Below are 14,357 nucleotides of genomic sequence, written 5' to 3' on the forward strand. Positions count from 1 at the left end.
CTTCTCTAGCTGGCTGCTGGTGACTGATGGTGTTTCACAGGGTTCTGTGTTCAGACTGATTCTTTTTACATTATATGTCAATGATTTGGATGATGGAATTGATGGCTTTGTTGCAAAGTTTGCAGATGATATGAAGATAGGTGGAGGGGCAGGTAGTTTTGAGGAAGTCGAGTGGCTACAGAAGGACTGAGACAGATTAGGAGAATGGGCATAGAAATGGCAGATGGAATACAGTGTCAGGATGTGTACAGTCATGCACTATGGCCAAAGAGGTGAAAGGGTTGACTATTTTCTAAGTGGAAAGAGAGTACAAAAAACTGAGGCACAAAGGGACTTTGGAGTCTTTGTGCAGAATTCCCTAAGGGTTAATTTGCAGATTGAGTCTGTGGTGAGAAAGGCAAATGTGATGTTAGCATTCATTTCAAGAGGATTAGAATATAAAAGCATGGATGTAAAGTTGAGACTTTATAAAGCACTGGTGAGTCCTCACTTGGTGTATTGTGAGCAGATTTAGGTCCCTTATTAAAAAAAGGACGTGCTGAAACTGGGTTTGGGTTCAAAGGAGGTTCACAAAAATGATTCCAGGATTGAATGGCTTGTCATACGAAGAGTATTTGATGGCTCTGGGCCTGTATTCACTGGAATTCAGAAGAATGAAGGATGATCTAATTGAAACCTCTCAAATGGTGAAACGTCTTGATAGAGTGGATATGGAGAGGAAACTTCCTATGGTGGAAGAGACTAAGACTGGAGGACACAGCCTCAGAATAGAAGCCCGTCCTTTTAGAACAGAGATGGGGAGGAATTTCTTTAGCCTGAGGATGGTGAATCTGTGGAATCCTTCCTCAAGCAACTGTGGAGGCTAAGTATTTATGTATATTTAAGGCTGAGGTTGGTAGGTTCTTGATTTATTAGGGCATGAAAGGACCTGGTTTGAAGGCAAGAGATTGGACTGAAAGGAAAAATGGATCAGCCATGATGAAATGGTGGAGCAGATTCGATGGGCCAGATGGCCTAATTTTGCTCCTATATTTTATGGTCGTGGTCTTAATTAGTTCGGCACAATATTCCTGAAGGGCCTGTCATGTGCTGTGCAATGCACAAAATACTGTGGGTATGCAGCATGTCAGGCAGCATCTGTGGAGGGGAATAAACAGTTGATAGATCGGGCTGAGACCCTTCATCAGGACCCCTTGAGAAGGGGTGGTCATTTCTTCGGCAGTTTGAACAGGGCACGACTGCGCAAGTGCATGAAAGTCGGTCTATGAGACAGCGGGAGAATTTTAAAAGTGAGCAGATTAATGGAGCGGGCGATGTTGTAGTAGGTGATGGAGTAGTGGGAGACAGAGTAGGAAGGCTTTGGCTCAAGAGGCTTCGGCGAGCAGAGGCTGAGGACGAGCTTGCTCCCAGTGAGGTAAGGCCAGGTCTGCGCAGGTGCGTGACCTCAGAGTGCGGAAGGCTTAAAAGGAACACCGACATATCCAGCGGGCAGTGGAGTGAGAGGATGCAGAGTGATAGGGCTTTGGCTCAACGGGCTTAGGCAGAAACAGGAAGAGGCTTCCTGCGACCGTTGAATCTCATAGTAAAGGGGTAAGTTACAGGTTTACTTATTTAGTAATAACAGTAGCATTAGAGGTATGCATCTAGGATTGGTGTTTTGCTTGGAGTGCCAGATGTGGGGACCCCGGGAGACTCTCAGCCTCCCCAGGGATTACATCTGCACCAGCTGCATTGAGATGAGGCTCCTTAAGGACCTTGTTAAGAACCTGGAGCTACAACTTGATGACCTTCAGCTAATTAGGGAAAGTGAGGAGGTGATTGATAATACCTATAGAGAGATAGTGGACAGCACCTCTGTGACAGTCCCCCTCAGAAATCGATATATCGTTTTAGATACTGTTGGAGAGGTTGACCTGACAGAGGAAGACCACAGCGAACGGGACTTTGGCACTCTGCCCAGTGCCGTGATTAAGAGAGCAAGGAGAAATGCAGTAGTTATAGGGGATTCCATAGTGAGGGGAACAGACAAAAGATTCTGCGAACCAGACAAGGATACCCAGATGGTGTGTTGCCTCCCTGGTGCCAGGGTACGGGATGTCTCAGATTGGGTCCAGAGAATTCTGAGGAGAGAGGGCGAGCAGCCAGAAGTCTTGGTACATGTTGGTGCCAATAACATAGACAGGAAAAGAGAGGAGGTCCTGAAAGAAGATTACTGGGAGCTAGGAAGAAAATTGAAAAGCCGGACCTCCAGAGTAATAATCTCAGAGATACTGCCTGAGCCACGCGCTATAAGGTTCGTCCGTCGATGAAGACCTCGACACCATTAGTACTTTTTTTTTTACGAGTTCGAGTTGCTAGCTCGACACTCAACCCGGCACGGATGGAAAGCGTGCCCAGGACTGGCCCGACTGGATTTGAACTCAGAAATCTTCACTCTGGAGTCCGGCGCTGATGTCACTGCACCACCAGCCGGCAATTGATGGTGTTGAGACTAACGCTTGATTTGGATTTAAGTGAGGGAGAGTTGCGCAGCGTCAGCCTCACTCTGTCTTCCCAATTCCCATCTGGATGCAGTGGCAAGACGAGTCGAGATGGCTGGAGATGGGACTAATTGCAGTGGATGACCAGGATGTCTTCTGTGTCTTGTCCTGCTCTATACATTCCACGACGCTTGCAGAGACCGCCTTCTTGACCGTTGGACCTTCCATTGGTCTCGTCCGCTCAATCCACCGCAGTCTGTCTTCACACGCTGGGATAGGCAACTCCCTATCTCACTGAGGGTTTGAGACCTGTCGACTACCCTCACCTGGTTTAGCCGGCTTGTCGAAGCCGTTGCCCGGGGTGTGGCCGCTGTCGCATGCAAACAGCTACGGGGAGCCACAGGTGAGAGCTGAGTTCCAGCTGGGGACAAAAGGTGGACTAACCGCCCTGAGAAGGACACGACATGTTCCCTCACCAGAGGTGCTACCCCTCCCTGACGCCCCATACACCCATGCGCTAATGAAGGTAAGAATAGCAGAATGAAGCAGATGAATGTGTGGCTAAGTAACTGGTGCAGGGGGCAGGGCTTCAAATTCTTGGATCATTGGGATCTATTTTGGGGGAGGTATGACTTGTACAAAAACGATGGGTTACACCTGAACTCAGGGGGTATTAATATTCTGGCGGGATTGTTTAATATAGCTGTTAGGGAGGGTTTAAACTAAGTTGGCAGGGGGAAGGAAACCAGGGTGTTAGGGTCGAGGAGGAGGAAAATAGAAATAAGTCAAAGATACTGTGCAGCAAAGATGGCAAGAAGGACAGGCAGGTGAATAGACAGGATAATTTGCTGTGTGATAGAAATATAACAAAGTTGGTAACAGATACTGATCTAAATGTACTGTACTTAAATACACGCAGCATTAGAAATAAAGTGGATGACCTTGTTGTACAGCTACAAGTTAAAAGATATGACATTGTGGCCATCACCGAGTCATGGCTAAATGATGGATGTGATTGGGAGCTGATTGTCCAAGGATACACAGTGTATAGGAAAGATAGGAAGGTGGGTAAAGGGGGTGGCGTGACCCTGATGGTAAGCAACGATATCAAATCACTAGAAAGAAAGGACATAGGATCAGAAGAGGTAGAATCCTTATGGGTCGAGTTAAGAAATGGCAAGGGTAAAAAGACACTAATAGCAGTTATTTACAGGCCTCCAAACAGCAGCTGGGATGTGGACTACAAGTTACAGCTGGAAATAGAAAAAGCGTGTCAGAAGGAAAATGTCAAGATAATTATGGGGGATTTTAATATGAAAGTGGATTGGGAAAGTCAGGAAGGTACTGGATCTCATGAGAGGGAGTTTGTAGAATGCCTACGGGATGGCTTTTTGGAGCAGCTTGTCCATAAGCCCACTGGGGATCAGCTGTTTTGGGTGCTGTGTAATGAACCTGAGGCAATTAGGGAGCTGGAGGTAACGGAACCCCTTGGAAGTAGTGATCATAATATGACTGAGTTCAGTTTCAAATTTGGAGAGGAGAACTGGTATCGGGTGTATCGATATTTCAGTGGAACAAAGGAAATTACAGTGGTTTGAGAGAGGAACTGGCCCAAGTCGATTGGAAAAGTAAGCTAGATGGAGGGACAGTAGAGCAGAATTGGATGAAATTCCTACAAGAAATAAGGAGAGTGCAGGAAAAATGTATTCCAAGAAAAAAGAAAATCGTGAATGGAAAAATGGCACAAGTGTGGCTAACGAGAGAGGTTAAGGCTAAAATAAAAGCAAAAGAGACGGTGTACAAGGAAGTAAAAATTAGTGGGAAAACTGAGGATTGGACGACTTTTAAAAACTTACAGAAGGAAACTAAGAAAGTCATTAGGAAAGAAAAGATGAATTATGAAAGGAAGTTGGCAATTAACAAAAAAGGATAAGAGTTTTTTAAATATATGAAGAGTAAAAGAGTGACACGGGTAGATATAGGACAGATTGAAAATGATGCTGGAGAAATTATAGTGGGTAGCAAAGAAATGGCAGAGGAACTAAATGAGTATTTTGCATCAGCCTTCACAGTGGAAGACACTAGCAACATACCTGATAGCCAGAGGTCTCAGGGAATTGAATTAGGTACAGTCAAGATTACTAGAGAGAAAGTGCTTGGGAAGCTAAATGGACTAAGAATAGATAAGTCTCCCAGGCCAGGTGAAGTGCACCACGGGTTCTGAAGGAGAGGGCTTTGGAGATTGTGGAGGCATTGGAAATGATCTTCCAGGAATCAATAGACTCTGGCATGGTTCCGGAGGACTGGAAGGTCGCAAGTGTAGTTCCGCTGTTTAAGAAAGGAGGGAGGCAGCAAAAAGAAAATTACCGACCTATTAGTCTGACATCGGCAGTTCGAAAGTTATTGGAGTCGATCCTCAAGGATGAGGTTATGAAATACCTCGAGGTGCATGACAAGATAGGCCCAAGCCAGCATGGTTTCATGGAGGAAAGATCCTGCCTCACCAACCTATTGAATTTTTTGAGGTAATCTCAAATAAGATTGATAAGGGAGAGGGTGTGGATGTTGTGTATTTGGATTTTCAAAAGGCTTTCGATAAGGTGCCGCATAAGAGGCTGCTTAATAAGATGAGAGCCCACGGAATTACAGGAAAGATGTTGGAATGGTCATAGTCATAGTGATCCCGGGGGAAATTGGTTTTCGTTACAGTTGCACCATAAATAATTAAATAGCAATAAACCATAAATAATTAAATAGTAATATGTAAATTATGCCAGGAAATAAGTCCAGCACCAGCCTATTGGCTCAGGGTGTCTGACCCTCCCAGGGAGGACTTTTAAAGTTTTATGACCACAGGCAGGAATGACTTCCTATGACGCTCTGTGTTGCATCTCGGTGGAATGAGTCTCTGGCTGAATGTACTCCTGTGCCCAACCAGTATATTATGTAGTGGATGGGAGACATTGTCCAAGATGGCATGCAACTTGGACAGCATCCTCTTTTCAGACACCACCATGAGAGAGTCCAGTTCCATCCCCACAACATCACTGGCCTTATGAATGAGTTTGTTGGTTCTGTTGGTATCTGCCACCCTCAGCCTGCTGCCCCAGCACACAACAGCAAACATGATAGCACTGGTCACCACAGACTCGTAGAACATCCTCAGCATCGTCCAAAAGGTGTTAAAGGACCTCAGTCCCCTCAGGAAATAGAGACGGCTCTGACCCTTCTTGTAGACAGCCTCAGTGTTCCTTGACCAGTCCAGTTTATTGTCAATTCGTATGCCCAGGTATCACCAGCTCCTTAGTCTTTTTCACATTAAACTGCAGATAATTCTCACACCATGTGACAGAATTCCCTACCGTAGCCCTGTACTCAGCCTCATCTCCCTCGCTGATGCATCCAACTATGGCAGAGTCATCAGAAAACTTTTGAAGATGACAAGAATGGGTGGAGCATTGGCTGATAGAAAGAAAACAAAGGGTGGGAATAAAGGGATCCGATTCTGATTGGTTACCGGTTACTAGTGATGTTCTGCAGGGGTCGGTGTTGGGGCCGCTTCTTTTCACAATGTATATCGATGATTTAGATTATGGATTAAATGGTTTTGTGCCTAAATTTGCGGATGACACCAAGATAGGTGGAGGAGCAGGAAGTGTCGAAGAAACGGAAAGGTTGCAGAGAGACTTGGTCAGTTTAGGAGAGTGGGCAAAGAAATGGTAGATGAGATACAACGTTGACAAATGTACAGTTGTACATTTTGGAAGAAGAAATACTCAGGCAGATTATTATTTAGATGGGGAGAAAATTCAAAAATCGGAAGTGCAAAGGGACTTGGGGATCCTCGTGCAGGATACCCTAAAGGTTAACCACCAGGTTGGATCGGCAGTAAGGAAAGCGAATGCTATGTTGGCATTCATTTCAAGAGGAATAGTGTATAAGATTAAGGAGGTGTTGATGAGGCTCTATGGGGCACTGGTGAGACCTCACTTGGAATACTGTGTGCAATTTTGGGCCCCCTATCTTAGAAGGAATGTTCTGATGTTAGAGAGAGTTCAGAGAAGATTTACGAGGATGATTCCTGGAATGCAGGGGCTAACATATATGAGGAGTGTTTGTCGGCTCTTGGACTGTATTCATTAGAGTATAGAAGAATGAGAGGGGATCTCATAGAAACATTTCGAATGTTGAAAAGGTTGGACAGAGTAGATGTGGAAAGGCTGTTTCCCTTGGTGGGTGAGTCCAGGACAAGAGGCCACAGTCTTAGAATTAGGAGCTACCCATTTAAATCAGAGATGAGGAGAAATTCTTTTTAGCCAGAGGATTGTGGATTTATGGAATTCGTTGCCACATACAGCTGTGGAGGCCCGATCATTGAGAGTGTTTAAGGAGGAGATTGATAGCTATCTAATTAGTCAGGGTATCAAGGGATATGGGGAAAAAGCTGGAAATTGGAACTAGATAGGAGAATAGTTTAGCTCATGGTGGAGTGGCGGAGCAGACACGATGGGTCAAATGGCCTACTTCTGCTCCTTTGTCTTGTGATCTTGTGAGCTGAAAACATCAACTGTTTATTCCCTTCCATAGGTACTGCTGAGCTCCTCCAGCATATGCAGAATGTCTTGTGTTTCTGTCCTGTCATGTACTGTACTATGACTGTAAATTGTGTATTCTGGTTCCCTTTGGTTGAGGAAAGCTCGTCTAAGATTTCCTTCACCAGAAGCCAAAGCTCTCACAGAAATGGCCCTTTTATGGAGCAGCATCCAATCGATCACCAGGTATTTTACAAGGTCAGGAGTCAGAGTGAGAAGCCTGTGACCTTTTACATCCATCTAAGCTAAGCTTTCTTCCCACTGCTGCCATCAGAAAGGACAGATGCCTTAGATCCCACAGCTTCATATTCGGGAGCAGTTATTACCCAACAACCATCAGGCTCCAGCACCAGTGTGGATAACTTCACTCACCACAACAATGAACTGACTCCACAACGTATAGATTCACTTTCAAGGACTCTATAACTCATGTTCTAAATATTATTCTTTTATTATTATTATTGTATTTGCACAGTTCTCTTTTGCACATTGGTTGCTTGGCCATCTTTGTTTGTAGGTGTAGTTTTTCATTGATTCTGTTGCATTTCTTTGTTCTACTGTGACTGTCTGCAAAGAAATGAATCTCAGGGTAGTGTACAATTTACGTACTTTGATAATAAATTTACTTTGAACTTTGAACTTTTATGATATTTATCCTGAGCACTATACAATTGATTCTGTCCAGAGCAGCCTTTAATCACTGATTTCTTTTCTTCCTCAGATTCCCAAATGAAATTCAGTCAGGGTTGCTGGAAGTCATTGCTCCCTCAGTGAACTACTACCCTGACTTCTCCCACCTGAAGGAAACATTCGGTGATCCCAAGGAAAGGGTCAGGTAAATTCAACTGAATGCACTGAGAAGTTGTACATGTTTGTGTTGCCAATTTCTGTAGCTCACATGAAAAATGCACCCTGATTTTCAATACATCTGAAAGTGAATAAACATTGATTTCTCTTCAAGTCCATTACCTAGCATTCAAATTCAGACTAATAAATAGTTTGGCTAATAAACTTTGCAATGCCTCAGGCAGGAATTTTAATGAAACTTAAATCCATTTGCTTGAGGCTGTAGGAAGTTTCATTTGACTGTTTGCTAATTTTACTTCAACAGCAGTAAGAAAATAAATTATTAAGGAGGAAAAATAGTTTAGTTATGTCATGTTTTTCATGTACTTAGTGTCCAATGTGGTTCACAGCCAGAGCATTTTTATGAACTGTAGTCAGCATTCATGAAGACAGGCAGAACTCGTTTCTAAAGTTAAAGATTCTTATAACAATAGAAATAAACATCAGTGCTGGTGTGTCGTTTAACTTGATGATTCATAAGACCACAAGACATAGGAGCAGGATGAGGCCACCGGGCCCATTGAATCTGACCTTCCATTCAATTGTGGGTGATTTATTATCCCTCTCAACTCCATTCTTCTCCCTGTAACCTTTGACGCCCTGACTGATCTAGAACCTATCAACCTCCACTTTAAATATACCCAGTGACTTGGTCTCCAGAGCCATCTGTGGCAATGAATTCCACAGATTCACCACCCTCTGGCTAAAGAAATTCCTCCTTGTCTCTGTTCTGAATAGCCGTCCCTTTTTTTCTGAGGCTGTGCTAGCCTTCTCAACTTTGACACATCCTCTCCACATCCACTCTTTCAATATTCAATGAGATTTCCCCTCATTCTTCTAAACTCCAGTGAGTACAGACCCAGAGCCTCATACATTAACCCTTTCATTCCTGGGATCTTTTTTGTGAAACTCCTCTGGACACACTCCCAATGCCTGCGCTGATTCCACTTCAGTATGAACGAGGTTTAACTTAAGCAAGGCATGACACGATTCTAACAATCTAATGTTGAAATGCAACAGATTTACTAATAAGTTTTGCTTTAAGGTTAGAATTAGTTTAATTTGTCATACATCTGTTAAAACATACAGTGAAATGCAAAGCTTGTGTGAATGACCAACACAGTCCGAGGGTGTACTGGGGCAGCCCACAAGTATGGCAGTGCTTTTGGCACCAATGTAGCATGTCCACAGCTTACTAACCCTAGCCCATATACACCTTTAGAATACGGGAGGAAACCTGTGTGGTTATGGAGAGAGCCCACGGAGACAGCCCTGTCCAACAGGGAACCAGCCCTCCCCACATCTACATGGAAAGCAGCATCCATTATCAGGGACCCCCCCCCAATCATCCAAGCCATGCTCTCTTCTTGCCGCTGAAAGTACAGGAGCCTCAGGACTCACACCACCGGATTCAGGAATATTTATTACCTCTCAACCATCAGGCCGCTGAATCAGAGCGGATAACTTCACTCAACCTCACTTGCCTCGTCACTGAACTGTTCCCCACAACCTAGCGATTCACTTTTAAGGACTCTATATCTCATGTTTTTGATATGTATTATTATTATTATTTATTTTTTCTCAGCTCAAGCTGGTAAAACCTGAGGTAGAGGTATAGCCAAAGAAGCTCGTTTGTCAATTGCTAGGAATTTTTGGATTATACTAGTGGTGATTAGTATTGTGGCTTTTTGAAGATTTATATAGATATTGTTTGTAGGCTTAATTGGTTAATGCTATTGTTGACATTATGTCGACAACAACATTGGGCTGAAGGGCCTGTAATGTGCTGTAAATTTCTATGTACAGTGAATTTGGGATGATACCAGTTGTAGATATTACTATTGGGACAATATATATCCTGTTCATGTTCCAAAGACTTTCTATTTCCTCTTTTAATTGCGTGGGAGGAGAGAGTGCAGCGCACCGCGCGTGCGCAGCCCTCTGGTGAAAAATGATATTGTATCGGTTAAATAGGGGCCGTGGACAATTCTGATTTGATGGAAACAGTCGTGAAAGCACAGAGGAACATCTAGAGAAATTTCTGAAACACCCGTTCGCTGCTGTCGTTACTGCGCGATCGTGAATCTTCTGGAGGGAAGGCCTCAAAATCCCCAGCCTTGCCTGCTGTTGGCGACCGAGATTGACGTCGAATCACTCGGATAGAGATGGTGCTCGGTACTCGGTGTCGGAGAGCTGATCGGAGGCTCGAAGTTTTCGGACGACTCAGAGTCGGACTGTGGTCGGGCATGGCAGGGAGAGTTTTTCATCCTTCTCCCGTCTGTGTGAGATGTGGGACATTTGAGAGACTTTGAAATTTTTACTGTGCTCATGGACTGTTCTTCATCAAGTTATGGTATTGTTGCACTGTTGTAACTATACGTTATAATTATGTGGTTTTGTTAGTTTTCTCAGTCTTGGTCTGTCCTGTGTTATTGTGATATCACACCGGAGGAAATATTGTATCATTTCTTAATGCATGCATTACTAAATGACAATAAAAGAGGGCTGTGTGTCTTCATAATCTAATTCAGTATATTTCTGGTGTTTTTCACTAATTTGTTTCTGTAATATGTGTGTTTGGAATGGTTATATCTATTAAATAAGTTGTTCTTGCTTGCTTATCCTGTAATATTATAACTAGACAGTTATTATGGATTGTCCTATCTGTAATAACTGATCAGTCATAATATAATATATGGTATTCTGACTCTAAAACTGGATCAGGCTTGTATTTATAGTTATTATTTTTTTTGTTGTCTTTTGCACACTGGTCACCCAACCTGTTGGTGCAATCTTTTATTAATTCAATTGCAGTTATTGAATTTATTGAGTATGCTCACAAGAACACTAAATCTTAGGGTTGTATATGGTGACACATATGTACTTTAATAATAGATTTACTCTGAACTTTGACTGTCCAAACTCCTTACAGACAGTGGCAGGAATTGAACCCAGCTCACTGGCATGACCAAGAGCTAAAACACAAGAGACTGTAGTATTGAGAGTAGCAAACACACTGCTGAAGGAAGTCTGATTAATGGACTTGGCCCAAAACATCGACTGTTTATTCCTCTCCCTAGATGCTGCCTGATTTGCTGAGTTCTTCCAGTATTTTGTGTATGCTGCCCTGCATTCCCAGCATCTGCAGTATCTCTTGTGTTTATATTTATGATGTAGGAAGTCAGCTGGTCTTGTCATATCTATGTGGGGAGAGGATTTGATGATGTTTCTGGGGGCAAAACCTTGCATCAGATCTTGTGGGGGGGGAGTAGGTGAAGGATCATGGGCAGATTGAGCTGAATAGGGTAGGCAGAGAGCAGGAGTTGGTTGGTGGGGAGGGTGTGGGTGTGAGCAGGTGGATGGCAGATGGAGGCAGAGAAAACCAAGGGCAGATGAAATTGAAACACAGAATGCCAGAGTGCTTGAAGTGGTCAGCTCCTGCTATGGGAGACTGAAGGGTCAGTTCCTCGTGCCTGTTTACGGAGCCTGCAGGATTTTAATGCCCTTGTTTACTGGTGCAGCAGCTGGGCTGCAGTCACTTTCCCATCTTTATCACATATTCTACCATTCCTGTAAACTTTAGGTGGTCAGCTGTCTCTTTTCTAACCTCATCCATTCTCTCATACACAGTAGATCAAATCTGCAAACATTCAAGTTGATAGGGTTGTTAAGAAGCTGTATGGTATGTTGGTCCTCATTATGCAGGGGATTGAGCTCTATATCCCTGGTTGGACTGCACTTGGAGTACTGTGTTTATTTCTGGTTGCTTCATTATAGTATGGATACAGAAGCTTTATCAGGATGCTGCCTGGATTAGAGAGTGTGTCTATTGAGGATAGGTTGAGCGAGCTAGGGCTTTTCTCTTTAGAGTGAAGGAGGATGGGAGGTGCAACGTAAATTTATTATCAATTTATTATACATGTCACCATATACAACCTTGAGATTCATTTCTTACAGGCAATCACAGTAAATACAAGAAACACTATAGAATCAATGAAGGACTGCTCCCAACAGAATGGAGAATAACCAGTGTGCAAAAAAAACAACAAACTGTGTAAATACAAAGAGAAAGAGGGAGGGAGGAATGAATGAATGAAGGAATAAATAAATAAACAAGAGAGCAATTAATATTGAGAACGAAATGAAGAATCTATAAAAGTGAGTTCATACAGTGCCTATAAAATGTATTCCCCCCCTCCCCAGAAATTTTCATGTTTTATTATTTTACAACATTGAATCAGGGTAGAATTAATTTGGCTTTTTTTTGACACTGATCAACAGAAAAAGACTTTTGTGTCAAAGTGAAAACAGATCTCTACAACACACATCAAAGTTGCTGGTGAACGCAGCAGGCCAGGCAGCATCTCTAGGAAGAGGTACAGTCGACGTTTCAGGCCGAGACCCTTCGTCAGGACTAACTGAAGGAAGAGTGAGTAAGGGATTTGAAAGTTGGAGGGGGAGGGGGAGATCCAAAATGATAGGAGAAGACAGGAGGGGGAGGGATGGAGCCAAGAGCTGGACAGGTGATTGGCAAAAGGGGATACAAGAGGATCATGGGACAGAAAGACAAGGGGGGGGGACCCAGAGGATGGGCAAGAGGTATATTCAGAGGGACAGAGAGAGAAAAAGGAGAGTGAGAGAAAGAATGTGTGCATAAAAATAAGTAACAGATGGGGTACGAGGGGGAGGTGGGGCCTTAGCGGAAATTAGAGAAGTCGATGTTCATGCCATCAGGTTGGAGGCTACCCAGACGGAATATAAGGTGTTGTTCCTCCAACCTGAGTGTGGCTTCATCTTTACAGTAGAGGAGGCCGTGGATAGACATGTCAGAATGGGAATGGGACGTGGAATCAAAATGTGTGGCCACTGAGAGATCCTGCTTTCTCTGGCGGACAGAGCGTAGATGTTCAGCAAAGCGGTCTCCCAGTCTGCGTCGGGTCTCGCCAATATATAAAAGGCCACATCGGGAGCACCGGACGCAGTATATCACCCCAGTCGACTCACAGGTGAAGTGTTGCCTCACCTGGAAGGACTGTTTGGGGCCCTGAATGGTGGTAAGGGAGGAAGTGTAAGGGCATGTGTAGCACTTGTTCCGCTTACACGGATAAGTGCCAGGAGGGAGATCAGTGGAGAGGGATGGGGGGGACGAATGGACAAGGGATTTGTGTAGGGAGCGATCCCTGTGGAATGCAGAGGGGGCAGGAGGGAAAGATGTGCTTAGTGGTGGGATCCCGTTGGAGGTGGCGGAAGTTACGGAGAATAATTTGTTGGACCCGGAGGCTGGTGGGGTGGTAGGTGAGGACCAGGGGAACCCTATTCCTAGTGGGGTGGCGGGAGGATGGAGAGAGAGCAGATGTACGTGAAATGGGGGAGATGCGTTCCCCATTCTGACATCCCCATTCTGACATGTCTATCCACGGCCTCCTCTCCTGTAAAGATGAAGCCACACTCAGGTTGGAGGAACAACACCTTATATTCCGTCTGGGTAGCCTCCAACCTGATGGCATGAACATCGGCTTCTCTAACTTCCGCTAAGGCCCCACCTTCCCCTCGTACCCCATCTGTTACTTATTTTTATGCACACATTCTTTCTCTCACTCTCCTTTTTCTCCCTCTGTCCCTCTGAATATACCTCTTGCCCATCCTCTGGGTCCCCCCCCCTTGTCTTTCTGTCCCATGATCCTCTCGTGTCCCCTTTTGCCTATCACCTGTCCAGCTCTTGGCTCTATCCCTCCCCCCTCCTGTCTTCTCCTATCATTTTGGATCTCCCCCTCCCCCTCCAACTTTCAAATCCCTTACTAACTCTTCCTTCAGTTAGTCCTGACGAAGGGTCTCGGCCTGAAACGTCGACTGCATCTCTTCCTACAGATGCTGCCTGGCCTGCTGCGTTCACCAGCAACTTTGATGTGTGTTGCTTGAATTTCCAGCATCTGCAGAATTCCTGTTGTTTACAGATCTCTACAAAGTGATCTAAATTAATTACAAATATAAAACACAAAATAATTGATTGCATAAGTATTCATCTCATTCGTCAGTAACTAGTAGATGCACCTTTGGCAGCAATAACAGCCTTGAGTCTGTGTGGATAGGTCTCCATCAGCTTTGCACATTTGGACATAGAACATAGAAATCTACAGCGCATTACAGGCCCTTCAGCCCACAGTATTTGCTGACCATGTAACCCACTCTAGAAACTACCTAGAATTTCCCTACCACTTAGCCCTGTATCTTCTCCCGAGTCACAGTTCTCTTGCAGACTGCATCAGGTTTTCCTTCAGAATTTCCTGATTTCCCTGTATTTTGCTGCGTTCATTTTACCCTCTACCTTCCCGGCCTGCTGCAGCGGAGCATCCCCACAGCATGCTTCGCAGTAGTGATTGTGTGCTTTTGATGATGTGCAGTGTTTGGCTAGTGTTTAGTCTGATGGCCAAAAAGCTCA

General features: G+C 44.3%; 1 protein-coding gene across 2 annotated transcripts in view; it reads left to right on the top strand.

Annotated features, from left to right (window-relative positions):
• Positions 1-14,357, top strand: part of LOC140200581 (alpha-1,3-mannosyl-glycoprotein 4-beta-N-acetylglucosaminyltransferase B) — a 431,883-nt gene that overhangs the window by 210,634 nt on the left and 206,892 nt on the right. For both annotated transcript variants that reach the window (XM_072264115.1, XM_072264112.1), the window contains exon 6: positions 7,794-7,907. In XM_072264115.1, coding sequence (XP_072120216.1) covers positions 7,794-7,907 — 114 coding nt within the window. The remainder of the gene's footprint in view (positions 1-7,793; positions 7,908-14,357) is intronic.

Source organism: Mobula birostris, chromosome 7, assembly GCF_030028105.1.
Source record: "Mobula birostris isolate sMobBir1 chromosome 7, sMobBir1.hap1, whole genome shotgun sequence".
In the NCBI taxonomy this organism is placed as follows: Eukaryota; Metazoa; Chordata; class Chondrichthyes; order Myliobatiformes; family Myliobatidae; genus Mobula; species Mobula birostris.